Source organism: Gymnogyps californianus, chromosome 3, assembly GCF_018139145.2.
Source record: "Gymnogyps californianus isolate 813 chromosome 3, ASM1813914v2, whole genome shotgun sequence".
In the NCBI taxonomy this organism is placed as follows: domain Eukaryota; kingdom Metazoa; phylum Chordata; class Aves; order Accipitriformes; family Cathartidae; genus Gymnogyps; species Gymnogyps californianus.
In genome coordinates, this window is record NC_059473.1 from 173,298 (window position 1) to 190,359 (window position 17,062).

Here is a 17,062-nt window from a genome sequence, read left to right on the forward strand (position 1 = left end):
AGGATGACTTAAGGGACTGCAGCATCTGACATACAAAGAGAGGCTGAAAGAGCTGGGACCGTTCAGCCTGGAGAAGAGAAGATTCAGGGGGATCTTATCGATGTGTATAAATACGTGATGGGAGAGGATAGAGAAGGTGCAGCCAGACTCTTCTGAGTGGCATCCATTGAAAGGACAAGAGGCAACACACACAGTTTTAAATACAGAAATTCCATTTAAACCTAAGAACGCTTTTTTACTGTGAGAGCGGTCAAACACCGGAACAGGCTGCTGAGAGCGGCTGTGCAGTCTCCATCCCTGGAGGCATTCAAGACCCAACTGGACATGGTCCTAAGCATCCTGCTCTAGCTGACCCTGCTTTCAGCAGAGGGCTGGGGACCAGACGATCTCCAGAGGTACCTGCCAACCTCAACGATTCTGCGATTCTCCAGTCTTTTCACTTTGCATTCACTCAGTGACTGTAATCAAGACTCTCTCCTCTGTCCTACACTGCTGTCTGAGTGGTGTCCAGCTAACAGCAATAGCAACAGCGACTTCCCTCTAGGACTTCACGGCATCTCCTGCTCTTCCTTCTCAGAAGGGAGCCTGCAACAGCTTTGGGGGTTGGGGGGTGGCTCTTTTATCATCTGGGAAGTAAAGGATGGTTTTATTGGTGTCGGGTAGCTTTTCGCCAACAGGAAAGCTCTGCAGTGTTTCCTGATGATGGTCTCACTCTGAAATATCCAGTTATTTAACAGCTTCCTTCACCTTCCAGTGTGTTAACAGTTTAGTAACGCTAGAATTTTTCTTACCGAAAGCCCTACACGTCTGCTCTATCCTTTACTTTCCACCTATGTGTTTATCCCCTCTGGCTTACTGAAAATAGGATCATTCTCTTATTCGGAATATATTCAAGTGTGTGAAAATACAGTATACTCTAGTGAGTTAGCTTATTTCAGCACAGACTGCTGCCTTTAAGGAGGAAATGGAAGTACTTGTCCTCCAAAAGATGGGGAATGTCCACTGACAATTAATTGCCACTTCTCCCAAATTGTAACACAGCAAAACTATTTGTTTCTTCAAATCCAATCCACAGAATTTTGGATTCTATTTTTTTCACTAAATAGCTCTGTTCTATTTAAAAAAAAAAAAAATTAAATAAAGAAGAATCACGTGAACAAATGTAGGACTTACGTATGATCCATAATTCACTGCTAGGGTCTGCAAAGCCCACGGGAGGCCTAGGCCAATTAAAATATCAAAAACATTGCTTCCAATGGAGTTGGACACAGCCATATCCCCCATACCTGCAGGAATGGAAACCACGTACAATCAGACATGTCTCAGAAAAGTCTTTCAACGTTTAAACAGAAATACATTGATGTGAGCTAATCCAGACAACTTCCACGGATTAAGGCAAAGAGTTACGGGAGATCCCCCTCACCCCACCCCTTCCCTTTGCCATCCCCATCATACGAGGCCAGCAGGGTTGAAGGAGCTGAATCCACCTTCTCGGATCATCTGAGAACTTCCCTCAACTAATCCTCTGCTGCTGTGGGGACCCTGGCCACTGGCTGTGCTGGCTGCGACCTCCCGGCACTCCGGTGGCACGCTCAGGGGGGCTTTTGTTGCTTTACTGTAACCATGACACGTGAGTTTCTATACTGGGCTGATGAGATCAGGTCTTCGGGTCGTCTATTAAGTAGCCAGTTGTTTCAATGAAGAGCCGCTGGTTTTGTTCCCCAAAGCTGTACTCACAGCTTTCTTTTTCTCTTAAAACACCTGCTGCTGGAGTCACAAGGCGGGGAGGGGGGAAGTTCTCCTTAAAAACAGTAGCATCTTCCAGTCCTTATGACTGTGGAGAAAAGCTGGAAAGTGACCTGAAAGACCCTTATGCCATGTTCTAAACAATTCTATACCACCGATATTTCAATTAAGAAAAACGTTGTGACTTTTGGGGAAGGCTCGAAGTTGACAATAGTGCCAAAACTTGTTCCACACCGTCATTAAGAACCTGTTAGCTGCTTTGCAACAGCAACGTAATTAATTTCCTTCTTTGTTCTTGTTTTAAATTTCAGCCTCAGGAAAAGGGCTCTCTATGTTTTCACATTCAGGACACATCTGTGCTACCCAAAGAGGAAGAGGACACAAGGAAACACTTCCACAGCAGTATGACATCTCTGTGATGAACCTACCCTGCCTTGCTACGATAAGGCTTGCCATGCAGTCCGGCACACTGGTTCCAGCTGCCAAGAAAGTGATGCCCATGATCACATCTGGAATTCCCAGTGTGTAGCCAATGATTGTCACCTAAGGAGAGGAAATAAAGTGTCAAGCTGTTTACAAGAATTAAAACCAGAGACCAGCTTGGCCCAATTCTGCAAGATGCTGCGAGACAGAGTTTATTGCTCAGTGCAAACCAACACTTTCTTTAAAGAGAAGCAGTGACAGGCTTTTTTGGTATATTCATCACCTGGCAGAGGACAGCACCGACCTGCTGCGCACCCTCTTTGGTTAGCCGCTTCACACCTTTCATCCACAATTTCTCCTGACGCTAACCGGGAGAAGAGACTATATGGTGGCCCACTACCCCGTGTAACAGTCTCCTGATCTTGGCTGAAGTTTGTAGACATTATTATATACAAATAATAGCTAAGCAGACACTAAAACAACCCCATGGTTCATTATACTATGGAAATGCTATATGCAGGGATATATCCCCAAGCGACTGCAAACAATTCCTACCGGCAGAGAGGAGACACTTTTAATTTCCTCTTTCCTTTGCTATGCAGTCCATGATAAATTAGTGCTCTTCAAATTGATTCGTATTTTTGAATTTTGGATGCCTTTGTCTAATGATGCCCACTTCCTATTAGCCACATTGAATTGCTCTTCTGAACTCTCTGCAGCGTACTTCAAGAAATGTGAACCATATGTTAGAAGCAGCACAGCGACCCTGTGGGCTCTGGTATTTCAGCTATGGAAAGCTGGGATAGCTTTTTTCCTTGAAAAACACCTCATACTCGCAGATGAAAGGCAGAAGAAAACAAGTAACTTTCTAGTTCCTGTTCAGGGTAACATGGGTTATTGAAAACAAAACAAAATAAAAACCCCTCTCCTGTAACCGCTTTGATTAGTTCGCAGGGAAAAGCCTGGCATTCATTTTTGCATTTAGTACAAGAATGAATTGTGAAGGCAGTGAAGATTTTTCTGTTGCCTCCCCCTTCCCAGCAGGGAAGCAGTGGCCAGTGCCTTAGCGAGGCATCTCCGTGCTCCTCGGGTCCCACGCCGAGGCAGACCGCGAATCGTGCACTCCATCGCAAGCGCAGCACCCCAAACCCAGGCCTCCCTTCTTAGACCCTCTCCTGATGCCGATACCCCATCATTGTCTGATTCTGCTTAAGAGTACAGACCGCCCCAAAAGAAACACAATCCACGCTGCAGTATTACTGTAATCCTCATGAGGACAACTTACTTACACTTTTCACCTACACATAGCATGTAATGAGCCCTGCAGCAAGCTAACAGGCTCAACGACCCAGCCAGTGCGCAAAACTCCCCTGTGAACAGACCAACTATGCTTGGATTTTCCTTGTGTTCATTTTTATTTATCCCCTTCTACCTTTAGGATAATGAGGCCGAATTAAGTTCCTGTTGACTAGAGTAGTTGTGCAAGGACTCGGCTGAATGTCATGCTTTTGTTCATGCTGAGTTCAAAGTGTTATCACTCACAGCTCTGTCTCTCAAGCTTGCCTGCTCTGAGAAGAGGAAAAGCTATTGAGGCCAGATTCTTACCGGCATCAGGGCCTCTTTACACTGCCCTGCACGACAAGGAGGTGTTAAACTGGTGCAAGTGTAATTTTATCCCATGTTAAAGAATCTGGGTGAAATTCCAGCCCTGAATCAAGTTCGAAGGCCATGGCTACTGGCCCCTCATTTTCTTCTCTGAGTGTGGACAGGTATAATAGAAACGGAAGCAGACTTAAGGTTTCTCATCTAAAAATTCAGGTACGTAGAACTTTCTACACATTTCTCTCAGCTGACAAAACCCACTTCTGTTGCCTCTCCCAGGCTGTGGTTTCTGCTTTAGTTGGTACGTACCATCCACACCATCATGTAGGAGAAAGCTGCGATCCAGAGGGTAGAAGAAGCAAAGGTAACCATGAACCATTTTTCCAGGTGGGGTTTGTTACAGTTGGGCACTGTGAAGTACAGGACAAAACTCAGTGGCCACGTGAAGAGCCACTTCAAGATTTCTATCTTGCCAGCTGTAAAACAAACAAAGGGAAACAATCACAATTCTAGTCTGCTTTAGTCCAGAATATTATTATTTGGTTAATATTAACAAAGAAGATGCCAGGGACTCCTCCACCTAACTGCTACCCAAACAGATAATGGCAAGACGTTCCTTGTTCAGAAGATGACTGTGTGATGGCAGAGATGGGAGGGCAGAGAGGGGCACAGGGAAGGAGCATGAAGTGCCGCCCCGAGAGTTTGTTAAGTAACGGGTCAGAGCACACCTGCTACCCTCCCGGGGTCAGGTCCTCACAGGTACCACGTAAAAACCAAGTTCTAGAAAGAGATCCCATCCATCTTCAACTACCTAATGGGAGGGTACAGAAAAGATGGAGCCAGGCCCTTCACAGAAATGCACAAGGACATTTTAAGGGCCAATGGACCCAACTGGCAATACGGGAAATTCAGAATAGATGCTACCGTAAGTTGTGCATTTTCTTTTTTTTTTCCTACCATGAGGGTGGTCAAGACTGTGGGATCTCCATCCTTATAGATAATCAAAAATCAACTGGACGTAGCCTTGGGCAACCTGCTCTGAGCAGGGGTATGAACCAGAGATCTCCAGAGGTCCATGCCAACCTTTCCCATACTATGAATCTAGTGTCATGGTCCACAGGACATCTAAATTACTCTCTTCAAGGCTCAGTTTTTTCCCTCACTCGAACTACAGCTATGCTGTTTGAGTGAGGAGATCTGAACAGGAGTTCCCAAAAACGCATCTCACCTCTAAAGGGCAGGACCAGTCCCTACAGTATTCTGGCTTGTCTGCAACACAGCAGGTCTTGCCAGCAACACAGCAGGTCTTGCCAGCTGTGGCAACCGTGAGTCAAAGGTAGGGCAGGGATACGTTATAATCATTCCAGGACTAGAGCCCTGATGGGGTAAGAGGGACTTGGCAAGAAGGAGATCTCCATCCTGCAGGCGCGGTGCTCAGCAACCTGAGGCATATGCGGTTTTTCACAAGTCACGTAGCTGTTCTGACTTTCTAAGCCCTCCAGAAAGAGCGAGAGGACGCTGTGGCTGTGCCTAGCTCACAGCAGGAAGCCGAGGCGCCCAGGACCACCTTTTGTCTCCGCTCCACGCGAGCACCACCACTGCCTTGCCTCTGCTAGCACCACACCTGACCACCGAGGTAAGAGCGCACCTCCTTTCCCAGCAAAGGTAAGGCCCAGATGCAGACGCATCTGACCCCCGTTCAGGCACCTTGCCCCACCATCCTCAGCTTCCTCCGCAGTCAGCAGAGAGCGATGGGTCTCCCCAGAGGGTGACCTAGGTTTTGAGGGCAGGAACTACCCCGTGGAGATCGCTGCCTCTCCCCTCCCCTCTGACCGCAACAGCAGCGCCGGGCCAATGCACGAGCTGCCGCAGAGGTGCGTCCAAGCCCAGGAGTCTGCATCCTGAGAAGTTCCTGCTGCTTCCCAGTTCCTCTCGTCTTTTACCTGTGACCAGGAACTACACCGCGAGGTGCAGGCTGATGGGAGCTCTCAGAGACACTTCTACCTCAACATGCGTCTGCAATGCTTTCTGGCATACCCAAACTGAGTTTTGCTTTCTGGAACAACACAAACCCAGGAGCTTCTTACTGGGTAGGTCAAAAGGTGTGTAGGGCCCTTCATGGTCATCATCGTCATCATCTTCTTCCTCTTCCTCATCGTTTTCGTTGTTCTCGTTATCCTCATTCTCGTTCTCTGTCTCGTTCCCAGCCTCAGCCATGTCTTCGTCCCGCCGGGTGCCGTTCACGCCCCGCTCGGCGGAGTTGCTGGGGCCTGTTCCATTCTCAACCACGTGCTTGATAGGTATTTTGATGGCTACTTCTGACTCGCCATTGGTGTAAGTCCTGCTGTTGATCAGCCTCTGTCTCTGTAAATACAGGCACAAATTCTTGCTGAAAGACAGATTTTTTTTAAATTTTTTTTTTTTTAAAGAGAAAGGGAGGAACAGAGAAAGAGAGGCGCACAGAGTTCTTTAAAAATTTGGCTTTAAAAGCAAACGGGATGAATTTTGATCAGGTATAACACGATGCTTGCTCGCAGATGACTAGATGAATCTCACATATACAACTTTTATAAGAGAAGGACCAGTGGCTGTAGAATTGACTCCAGGAGTACTCTAAGACCAGGGCCAGACTAAGTGCAGACTCAGTGAGCACAGTATTAAATAAGTGCAAGTGATATTAATGTCAGATCAATGCAGAGGGCACCTCCTGTGAGCAACAGCTACAGGTCACTTAACCACATCACGACTTGAAACTTTCCCTGCTAAAATCTCCACGGGGACAGACAGCAAGGGACGATTTAGCAAAGTCAGTGTCAGAACGATAACATCTGGGAAAATGCTACCAGGGATCCAGAAGAAACACAAGAGTTCCATTTTGACCCGAACACTGCTACAGGAAAAGGCAAATTCAGGAGGAGAAGGGGAGATGGGGGGAGATAAAAGACATACCTCATTGATTAACATGCGGCTGGCCATGGAGAGACGTGTTTTGGGAGGAAAGTGGCTGGTTATCATGATCCGGAGCCCAGCCTCGGAAAACGAAAGCTGGTGTGGGTAGGCAGACAGTAGCTCATCCACCATGATCACTGAGGCTTTACGGTGGAAATTTCCTGCAGCCAAGGAACAAAGAGAAATTGAGGTGGTCTTCCAGCAGTCTCTCTCTCTCTCCTACACGGCTGTCAGAAGAATAAACCTGCGGGTTCCAGAAGTCCTTTGTAAGAATCATTCCTTCAGCTACCGCTATTCAGAATATGCCTCCTCTGTCCTTAATTTATGTCTTTACATGTCCTACGTTTCTGCCTTTAAATAAATCACCAACATGGTGTCGTGGTTTAACCCCAGTCAGCAGCTAAGCACCACGCAGCCGCTCCCTCACTCCCCGCCCCGCTCCCAGTGGGATGGGGAGGAGAATGGGGAAAGAAGGTAAAACTCGTGGGTTGAGATAAGAATGATTTAATAACTCAAGTAAAATATAATACTAACAATGATAATAATGAAATATTATAATAATAATAGTAATGAAAAGGAATATAACAAAAAAAGAAGAGGGGGGGAAAAAGGAAAAGAAAAAAAACCACAAAAAAACCCCAGTGATGCACAATGCAATTGCTCACCACCCGCTGACCCATGCCCCAGCAGCGATCCACCCCTCCCGGACAACTCCCCCCAGTTTATATACTGGGCATGAGGTTCCATGGTATGGAATACCCCTTGGGCTAGCTCGGGTCAGCTGCCCTGGCCGTGCTCCCTCCCAGCTCCTTGCACACCTGCTTGCTGGCAGAGCATGGGAAACTGAAAAGGCCTTGGCTTAAGATAAGCGCTACTTAGCAACAACTAAACCATCAGCGTGTTATCAACATCATTCTCACACTAAATCCAAAACACAGCACTGTACCCACTGCTACTAAGAAGAGAGTTAACTCTATCCCAGCCGAAACCAGGACACATGGTATCTCCACTCATGCTCATTACAGAGAATTAAATCTGCTCTGCACAGTTCATCGCAGGCCTGCGCTAGGCAGACCACTACTTCCACAGCAGCTATTCCACCAAGGCAGAAATGGCGCTGCAGTAAAGCTGCATTAATTCCACTGTTATAATCAGCACTTCTGTGAGGATACTGGCCTCACCCACCATCACCCGTGCACGGGGGCGAGGACACCGTCACTGTGCTCCTGCGGGGTACCAGTGCAAACGCAAAGCAGGTTCCCGCCTCCTGGGCTCGCAGCTCGCGGCTGGGAAGTGCCACCAAACCTGGCAGCAAGGGCACATGCCGGTCCACGGGGTGCGACCCACAGCGCAGGAGCAAAGGAACGCGGAGACAGGGGCAGGTACCTGAATGGTGCTCCAGCTGGGGCACAGTGCCAGCGCCCGTTACCTCCGGGGCGGCACAGCGCCAGGGTCCATCCTTTCTGTGCCCGGGTGCTACCTCGGGCTCTGAATTCTGGGCCAGGACTGGGACTCCGGCAGCAGGGAAACCTGAGGTCTTCCTCGACACACCTCTGCTTGGGTTTATTAAAATCAGTGCTGAACACTGGCAAATGTTTCACGGCATTACTATTTATTACCGTCACTGTTAGTCTTACAGAAGACTATCTCCTCGGCCTTAGTGTCACTTTTTTTTTCTGACTGAGAAGGTTTCCATGGATTGGGGTAGATAAGTGGGGCCATCCATATTCAAAAACACCAAAACAGCCAGGCAGCTTTTCCTTCTGACTTTTTGCATGCTGGCGTTTCCTGCATGGCACTTGGGGGAACTGCCCCAAACACAGAAATCCTTCCGCTTGATTCTTTTTGGTCCTTCTGTTCAGAAAAGGCCTCAGAAAACAAACGGTAGCGCCCGACACCCTCAGGCAACCTGTTGCAGTGGGTGCTGTGTGCGACCCCAGGCTATGGGCTGGTGTGCGCAGCAGTGCCACTCGCCCGTCCGGGCCGCCGGTGGCCCGCTGCCAAGTAAACACAGCAACAATCTGCACGAAGATGAAGCAATCCTTTCGTCTTCCTTCCTCAGCCGGTTTGAGTAACCACAAGCGTCCACAACAAAAACTTACCGGCAGCTGGGCAGTGTCATGCAAAGACGCGTTCTGGGGAGATTTAAACCAAATCCCACAATCAGAACTGCCTCATTTGGGCGTAACCCTGAGGCCACCCGGTAAAGCTAGATGACTAAGGCCCGACTTTATGCTTACTGAGTTTTACCAGTCTAGCTTTACTGGTACAGAGTGCAGTCATCTTGCCAGCACAGTTTCGCTGTGGAGAGCCCCAGGCTACAGATAGCTGTTCCCACAAAAGCAGCTTCCCCAAATCAGAGTGCGCAGCACTCACAAAAGCCTTCCCTCAGCAACAGGGCAGTTCCAGGACAGCCGGCCTCTGGGAGACTCCCAGGGTTTGATGTCAGCATTCTACATTTCATGTTTAGTTGCTTACTGTATACAGACTGTGTCTTTCAATCACTGTTTGCAAGAAGAGAGAGACCTATTTTTGTTAATTTTTTTTTTAGGCCAGCGAAACAAAAAGGGCAGCCCATCTGTAGTCAGAAACCAGGACTGCTTTAGACAAGCTAGAGCTCCTTCTCAAGTTAAACCAGTGACTGGGGGGGTGTTATTCCTGAGGATAGGCACATATAAATCCCAAGCAGTTACTGCACGTGCTTGTTGACTGTTGCAAAGAAAAAAAAATTATCCCCTGTAAATACAGTTTAGCACATGCTTGCAAATGCACACACCGAGCTACTGCTGCTGAGCTATGGAGTGGGTGAATTTTTTTTAAGCTGGAGAAATACAACCATTTTTATATGTGATTGTGACTGAAGTCAAACGGGAGCAGATTTCAGCCAAAGTGAAATCCACTTAAAGATCATTTACATGGAAAAGTTGTGCACATTCAAGACAGCACGTGCAGTAAGAGCACGCTACCTAGACCAACACGGAGTCCCCACCCTCCCTTCAGCGGGGGGAAAGTGTACGCTGGTGTAAGTAGGGCCTTTTTCCCTGCTCAGTTCATGCCGCTTTGGAACGGAGTTAAATTTCACTGGAGGTACCAGATGTACATGGGCATCTTCAGCGCAGAGTAACAGCACCCACAGGAGGACTTACAACGGCATGGCTGTAACAGCCTAAGTAAGTAGCCCCTGGGCAAGTCCGGCTTGAAGCCACCCAGAGGAGGCTGGCGTCAGCACGCCGTGCCCCCAGGCAGAGGAGCCATGGCCATCTGGCAGGGGGTTACGAAAGGGCCGCCCCCCCCGCCTGTGTCACGGCTGGCAAGACAGAAGCAGTCCACACCGTATGACTAGCGCACAAACTTGTAAACATTCAGAATGATGCAAGCAAGCAGGGTGACTTACTGGAACAGTTACCTTTCTTTAGTAATACCACTGTGGCATCGCAGTTGCTGTTATCGTCCATTTCCGTGTTATTTGCTAAACCGTTCACCATATTTGCAGAGTTTTTTGTCTTCCTTTCGAAGCAGTGATGTATGGCTGAGTTGTACCTGCACAAATGAAAAAAACTCTAGATGTGCCTTTGCTCCTTCTACGCGGATTTCTTGACGCTATTCCCTTCCTAGACTCAGATCCTGCGCAATCCAACTAAGGTAGGGAAGAAAACCCCTCTGGTTTTAAGGAAATCTAGCCACAGTATGCCAGAGCTCTAACTAAACTGTATACAATGCAATCTCTCCATACCCAGAAGGCTATGAAAGATACAAGACATGAATCTTGAATGACATGTACGCTTACGTATTATGTGTAATTAATCCAGTGTATAGCAAATAATGATTACTTGTCATCGTCCAAATTTATTTTTTATCACATAATCACACTTGAGCATGAGTGGTGTTTTACCTGTGAAGACCTACCACAGAAACACAAGACCATATGCTAAGTTCTGTTTCAACTTGGGGGAGGGAAAGTAATCTTTGTTCCTTATTTTATTTAGAGTAGCCAGGAGCTGACACAAACACGAGCCGACGATCTCACCACGATACTCGAAGGCAAGGGTACACCACTGTGAACACCTCGCTGAGGTCCCTCACCAGGCTGCCAACCTCCCCAGCTATATCCAAACAGGTCTGAAACATCTGTTCACACCGCAGCACCGCTTTCAGAAAAAAAAATCCATTCTAGGTTCAGACATTACCACTGTCTGTTTTGCTGGTCAGTTAATTGTTGCAAGGGTGAAGCTACCCTCCATGTTAAAGAAAAAGTTTCTAATTATTAGAAGTGAGCTGAATTCTGACTCGTGTTCCCTTCAGCCCAGCCTGAGTATTTTGCTGTTCTCACTGAGAATCGCTCTCACAATATTTACTCTATTCATCATTTCAAAACAAACCTCTACTCTTACTTGTTGAGACAAGACCACTGGTGTGCTTGGCAGCTGATAGGTTTTGTTGAATGTTCCAGTTTAAATCCGGGTTTCCTTTCCACTGGGTTTTAAAAACAAGGCAGGAGGAGGGGAACCAAAGAGCAGAACAGACCAGCTTTGCTAGCATGAACTAGCGTGAAGGAAGTTACACAGGTCAGATGCTCCGAAAATCAATGCTGATTGTGCTGTAGTTTTATCATGGGTCTCCAAGCAAGCAAGAACAAACTGCTGTGGAGTTTTGCACCCACAAAAAGCAGACTGGAATCTCCCATGTGTTTATTTCTAAGTAGGGGTGCTAAAGCGAAGTCAGAAGAGGCTGCTTCGGTGGGACTCAGAGATGGATTCGGTTCTCTGCTCTGCCGCAGACTTGCTGCGTTAGCCTTGGTCGGTTCACACAGGGTGAGATCCGGGAAGCATCATCCACCTTTAGACGTCTGATCCTCAGATCTGTACTATGGGGATAAGCAGCCCCTTCCTGCCTCATCAGGATAAATTACAGATAAGTACACGACAGGGCAAGGTGCTTTAACCCCCGCTGTTGGCGGTGCTGCCGGCGTGCAAGCTGGGTGATGCAATGGAAGCCCTGCCGACAGCCTGCGGCTCTCTCTAATTACCTTTGCAACCTCTGGAAAAGCACTGGGGCAGGGAGCCCTTACAATCTAAACAAGCCGAGGGCACATCCGACTTACTTCATGATAACGATGTAGATGACATACATCAGCACTAAGACTAAGGACTCCCACCTGCAAACAAGAGCGACACAGAAAACACATCAGAGCAGGGCACGGCAGTCAGCTGCCCGAGGTCAGCCATTCCCCCGTCTGTCACTTGCGGAAAGGCTTGACCCTCTCGGGCCGTCTTAACACACCTCTAGAAAAGGGGATGCGTAAAGAAATGGCTCACACACCCATGTGTGATGCCTCCTTTGTTTTCTTGACTTCTGCTCTGGTTTTACTTGGCCAAATCAACCCGTCAGCTAAGAACAAGTGACTAAACGCAGAAGTTCAGTGAACAAATCGCACACCCAAGGAACACCGACCCTTCTGTAAGGACAATACCTGTGGGGGCTGCGGCAGAGGGAGGGGAGCAGTCATCCTGCTCTGCCTGCACGGGTGTAAAGCAGGTCGTTGGGCTTTCTGAGCACACTAAAGCACACCGATCACGCCGAGACGACCTGAACAAGGGGCAGCTGCTCTTTCCCTACTGCTGCTGCATAACCACTGAGAATGCAGCAGGCAGCAGCTTAAACTGCTGATTAGATATTGTCAGGTTTTTTCTCCACTGTTTCTGTGTCAAACTAATGAAATTTGTATGAAAACAAAACAGAATATGACTTTTAGAACCTGTTTCTAGGTAATCTTTTTCATTGATCAAAATGCTGTATTCTGCATAGTTCCCCACGGCAAACTGCTAGTCCTTGCGGAAATCATCCATTATCAGACTGCTATATACTAAAACTCACGGGCCATTTTCTCTTTAAGGCTTTTGAGATGTTGCACTAACCATATCAATATCTCATTCCCTGCTTCTGGCAGTTCAACACTCGGCTTCCGCATTGATGCGTTTTAGTTGAAGGGCACAGTCAAATACAATTGGGCCTCGAGTCAATTTTAGTTAAAAAAACAAAACAAAACAAAGAAAAACAAGCCATTGCAAAACTCAGTGTTTCAGAAATCCTTCTCTGAAATTAAACATAAATCCCCCAGTGAGAACAAGTTCAAGAAAACATGCAACCCGAAAAGCCTGACTCCCTCTAGTGCCTGTAATCTAAATAATACTGGCTGTGAGTGAAATCAAAGCTACCACTGTCACTCCGCAAGCCCTGAGAGGTGCTGAAAACAAAACCATGAAAGCAAAACAACTGGAAGTACACTTTTAAAAGTGTTTGAAGCCCTCCTAGCCTACCATACCTACTGCAGCACATTTAAGCACATTCATGGGGATGCTAACATTTTTCCCCCCCCCGTTCTTTCTTTAAACCAGTCATTCGCTCTTTAAAATCACCTTAGGAGCTTTTGTTTTTTAAATTATTAAAAATCCAAATATTGGACCACACTTATTTATGACGGCTTGGGTGGCCCTTTCCATTCCCAGGCGGCTGACATCCCTGGCGCGCTGGCACCCAAGCAGCAGCCTCTGCCTGTGCTGAGCACGTCGCCGTCCCCGGGCTGCCGCAGGGTGGGCAGAGGGCACCGACTGCCGCCGCTGTATCGGGAAACAGCCTGCGTGCCCCTCTCCTCGGCTTTCCTCTCTGGCTCAGAAAATGAGGTCTAGCCCATCTTGTGCTGAGGTTTCTCACGCAGCAGGGAACTGCTGCCCGAATCGCCCTGCAGAACTTTTTAGCTTTCCCCTCCTCTCCTGATGAACCCTACTTATTGCAGCTTTTGTGGTATAACCGGGAAAAAATGAAAAGAAAAGGGATTCACGGCCGGATATACTTACCAGGAAACTTTTTCGTCATAAATAAACTGTGGAGAAAAGGTTTAAAAAATAGGCACGTTACACACGAAATCACAGCTGAGAACAGCTCATCACCTGAGCAGCTGACAGAGCGGGCAGGGCAACGGGACTAAGCTCTGCTCTGTTCTGGCACTGCCCTCCTGCCCAGCCTTGGAACTTCTCAACCCTCAGTTTCTCTCACCTAGCACAGGCGGGCAGGTACTCCTTCCCCAACACCGCGGGATCCTGGCGTAACCGGGGCTATGGCAGCAGCGAAGCAGAAGCGGTTACGGGGAAAACAGAAGCGAGTCAGAGAAGGGGCTGGACCTGCCTCTGAACCGCACGGCTGGTCTCACCGGAGACACGGCCTCGGCCCCTGACCTGCTCTTGGGTGGCAACCAGGGGTTCGGTATGCAGATTTACAGCCAGCTCCACAGCCGCCGTGAAATTTTGCCGGCTAAAAACTGGGCCCAGGGCGTTATTTCCTTAAGAGCTACGCGATCACCACGCTAGCTGAACGTAAGCACTGTGACAGCCCTTGTCACACACCTGCAGACGGACGCGGAAGCTTTCGTAGCAACGCTGCGCAAGCCTCCTCGGGAAAGAAACGTGGGTCAGGTGCTCCGCGCTGGGGAAAAAACACCGCTATGGCAGAGAGGCGAGGGGTGTCTGCCTGCCCCTCTACGCCCGGTGTCAGGAGGGTCTGAAGAGGCAGATGGTGGGAGAGGTGACCGGCAGATGGCTGCAGTGCTCCACAGCTGGGCCCTTCCCCAGTCCACGCTCCTCCACCACCACCACCAGCCGTGCCGGGAGCACTGGGGGCTGCCACCTCCCTTGCTGGCAACACCCTCGTGTCTCCGCTTCTCCTTCCACCTCAGACAGACATCCGCAGAGGCTGCTCTTGCTGCCGGTCTTGGCTGTCACTCCTAGAGTGGGGGACCTCAGCGCCGCTCAACCCGCGTGCTGGGACCCACCTCGCTGCGGCTGCTGCAGCAGGAGGGCCGGCCATGCTGCCCAGCCTGCACGTAGGGTGCCCGGGAGGGCCAGCCATACTGCCTGGCCTGTACATAGGGTGGCCGGGAGGGCCGGTCGTGCCGCCTGGCCTGTACGCAGGGTGCCCGGGAGAGCCGGCCCTTCATGGCAGCACAGGGCCTCTTCTGGGAGTTTGGAGCTGGGGTTGCACACAGCAAAGCCGCAGCCCCCGCGGCCTGGGCAGCCGCCCTACTCTGTCAGCCTCGCTGAGGAGCCTGCTCTCCATTCAAGTCCTTCCAAGGCGCCTTGGAGCTTTCAGCTCTGCGCTGCGCGGGGAGGCGGAAACGCCGTATTTGAGCGAGGCAGACGCATCCACGGCAGTGCGCCAGAGAAAAGGGAGGGAAAGGGAACGGGCCTCTGAAAGCACAGCGAAACACTTCCCTTCAGCTATATAGCCCGTAAATAGCAACTCCTGCGTGACAGCCAGCACCAAGCAATCGTTACACTGGTTGCTGGAAGAAAACGTGACCACAAAACGTCATGCGAGTTCCAAGTTACAGCTCCCAGTCACCCTGATCTGATCTGACAAGGCCTCTTTTAGGTTTACCATGTGTTGGTGTGACAGGACATGAAAGCACGTGCATTGACCTTTGTGATTAAAAATAGCACCCATCCCACTTTTGTCACTAATGACTCTGACCACGTCCCTTCGAGTTAAGGTACATAGGCATCTTTTTCCTTTCAAGGGAAATAAGCAGTAACAGTTTTGCCAAGCTCTACAAGAAGACAAGGTAGCTTTGTAACATTATTTTAAGGTTAAAAAAAAAAAAAAAAATCACAGGGCTGAATCAAGGTGAGGTAAGTATTGGTAAGTGAGGTTTATCCACTTCTAACCTCTGTGATTTAGAGTTCACTCATTCTTATCAAATGGCCTGGAGCACCAAACAGGTGAGTTAATACTGCTTTGCCATTTATTACTGCAGCACTGCAATTCCTTTGCTAGTGGAAATGGAAGGAGACAAAGTCACATTGATTTACCCGGCAGAATATCAAGCTTTTTAAAGTTGCTGAATCTCCACTCTGGCAGGAATGTATTTATTTCCCCTCAGGTGTATTTACGATTAGTAAAGACACCAGTGGAGTGCAACTTACAGTACAGCACCACAAGCTGCTGTTTAAAATACTACGAGAGCAACCTTCTACAAGCAGTGTCATCCCTCAAGAAAGGTGACTGTATTTCAGCTGCAGCAAAGTCTCAATGCCCTGATACGGCAAATTATCCCTATATGGCAAAGCCTTCAAGCGCCTTCTAAAATCTAAGGCGCGCAGAAACCTACCAAAGGGGGAACGGCACGCAGGTCGTGCTACGCTCTGCACGGAGCCTGTGGCTTGTCTCCCAGCAGAGACATCGGGGACTGGGGAGTCAGTATTTGAATAACAATGTGCTGCCACCTAAATTTGATTCTGCCTTAAAAGGACAGGAAAGATCCAAGCCACTGTGAAGCCAGGGGTCCCTGGGCGAGCGAAGGGGAGGAGAAACTTCTTAAACTGAAGCAGTGGTTGACTCTGAAAGGAAAAATCCTCATCTGCCATCAACTGGGGAGCAATACTGCGTATAAAAGGGCTGGTAAATCAGCTGGGAGCTAAATCTTTAACCATTTAAAATGTTTTCCCTTCCTCCCATCTTTCTCTGGTTTTCTCTAACAGGTGTTTAAAAGTCATTTGCAGTGATTGCTGCGGAGTAACGCTGAAAAGAAGCGGGACGCGCTCCGCATCTCCCAAGCCACAATTAGCCAAGTAGCGCTGTAACATGGGAATAAGAGTTCTGGCAATGCCTTCAAGCCGCCACTAATGCCTGGAGTTGCACAGTCCTGCTGCCCCGGTGTCGTGGTTTAACCAGCCGAAACCAGGACACCCGGCTGCCTGAAGGGCCTCGAACCTCACAGCTGATAAGATGAGCAGAAGAGCAGGCATACATCTGGGGCGAAGCTAAGCCGAGGCTTAGGAAAAAAATAACGGTATCCTGATATTACGGGGTACCCTCCCAAAAGAAAAGGACTTCTGCTGTTCTGTAATTATGAAGAGCAGCTTATACAGAAATAAAGTATAGGAGAAAAGTCTTAAGGGCGACAGAGATGTCTGTTCAATGAGCCATACAAGTTTCTCATTGCACAGACTAGCTAGCTAGGAATTTCAGGGGTGCACTGGACACAATACAACAGAGGATGGTTCTCAACATCCCGAAGCAGCTGACAACTACAAGGATGGACCAGCCATGAAAAAAACCCTGCCTTGCTTTAAGAATTTAAAAACCGATGACAGATTCAACAGATTTTTAACTTGTCTGCCACCATGCAATAAATGAAACACCCAATCCAAACAACAGGAGGCTAAATGCCAGGCAGCTGCCCACATCTGTGCCTCCCGTGGCGTAAACTAGGAGAATGCCTGCTAGATGTCTTTAAGCTCGTGCAATGTCTTTTATTACAATTAGTGGGTGCGGCCAACTTTGTTGTTTA

The 17,062-nt window shown here is 48.6% G+C and overlaps 1 protein-coding gene across 1 annotated transcript in view; it reads right to left on the reverse strand.

Annotated features, from left to right (window-relative positions):
- Positions 1-17,062, reverse strand: part of SLC24A3 (solute carrier family 24 member 3) — a 154,011-nt gene that overhangs the window by 13,374 nt on the left and 123,575 nt on the right. Inside the window, exons 8-15 of the mRNA XM_050895013.1 lie at positions 13,575-13,600; positions 11,822-11,875; positions 10,115-10,260; positions 6,721-6,881; positions 5,859-6,135; positions 4,081-4,247; positions 2,175-2,289; positions 1,174-1,286 (exon numbers count right to left, since the gene is read on the reverse strand). Coding sequence (XP_050750970.1) covers positions 1,174-1,286; positions 2,175-2,289; positions 4,081-4,247; positions 5,859-6,135; positions 6,721-6,881; positions 10,115-10,260; positions 11,822-11,875; positions 13,575-13,600 — 1,059 coding nt within the window. The remainder of the gene's footprint in view (positions 1-1,173; positions 1,287-2,174; positions 2,290-4,080; positions 4,248-5,858; positions 6,136-6,720; positions 6,882-10,114; positions 10,261-11,821; positions 11,876-13,574; positions 13,601-17,062) is intronic.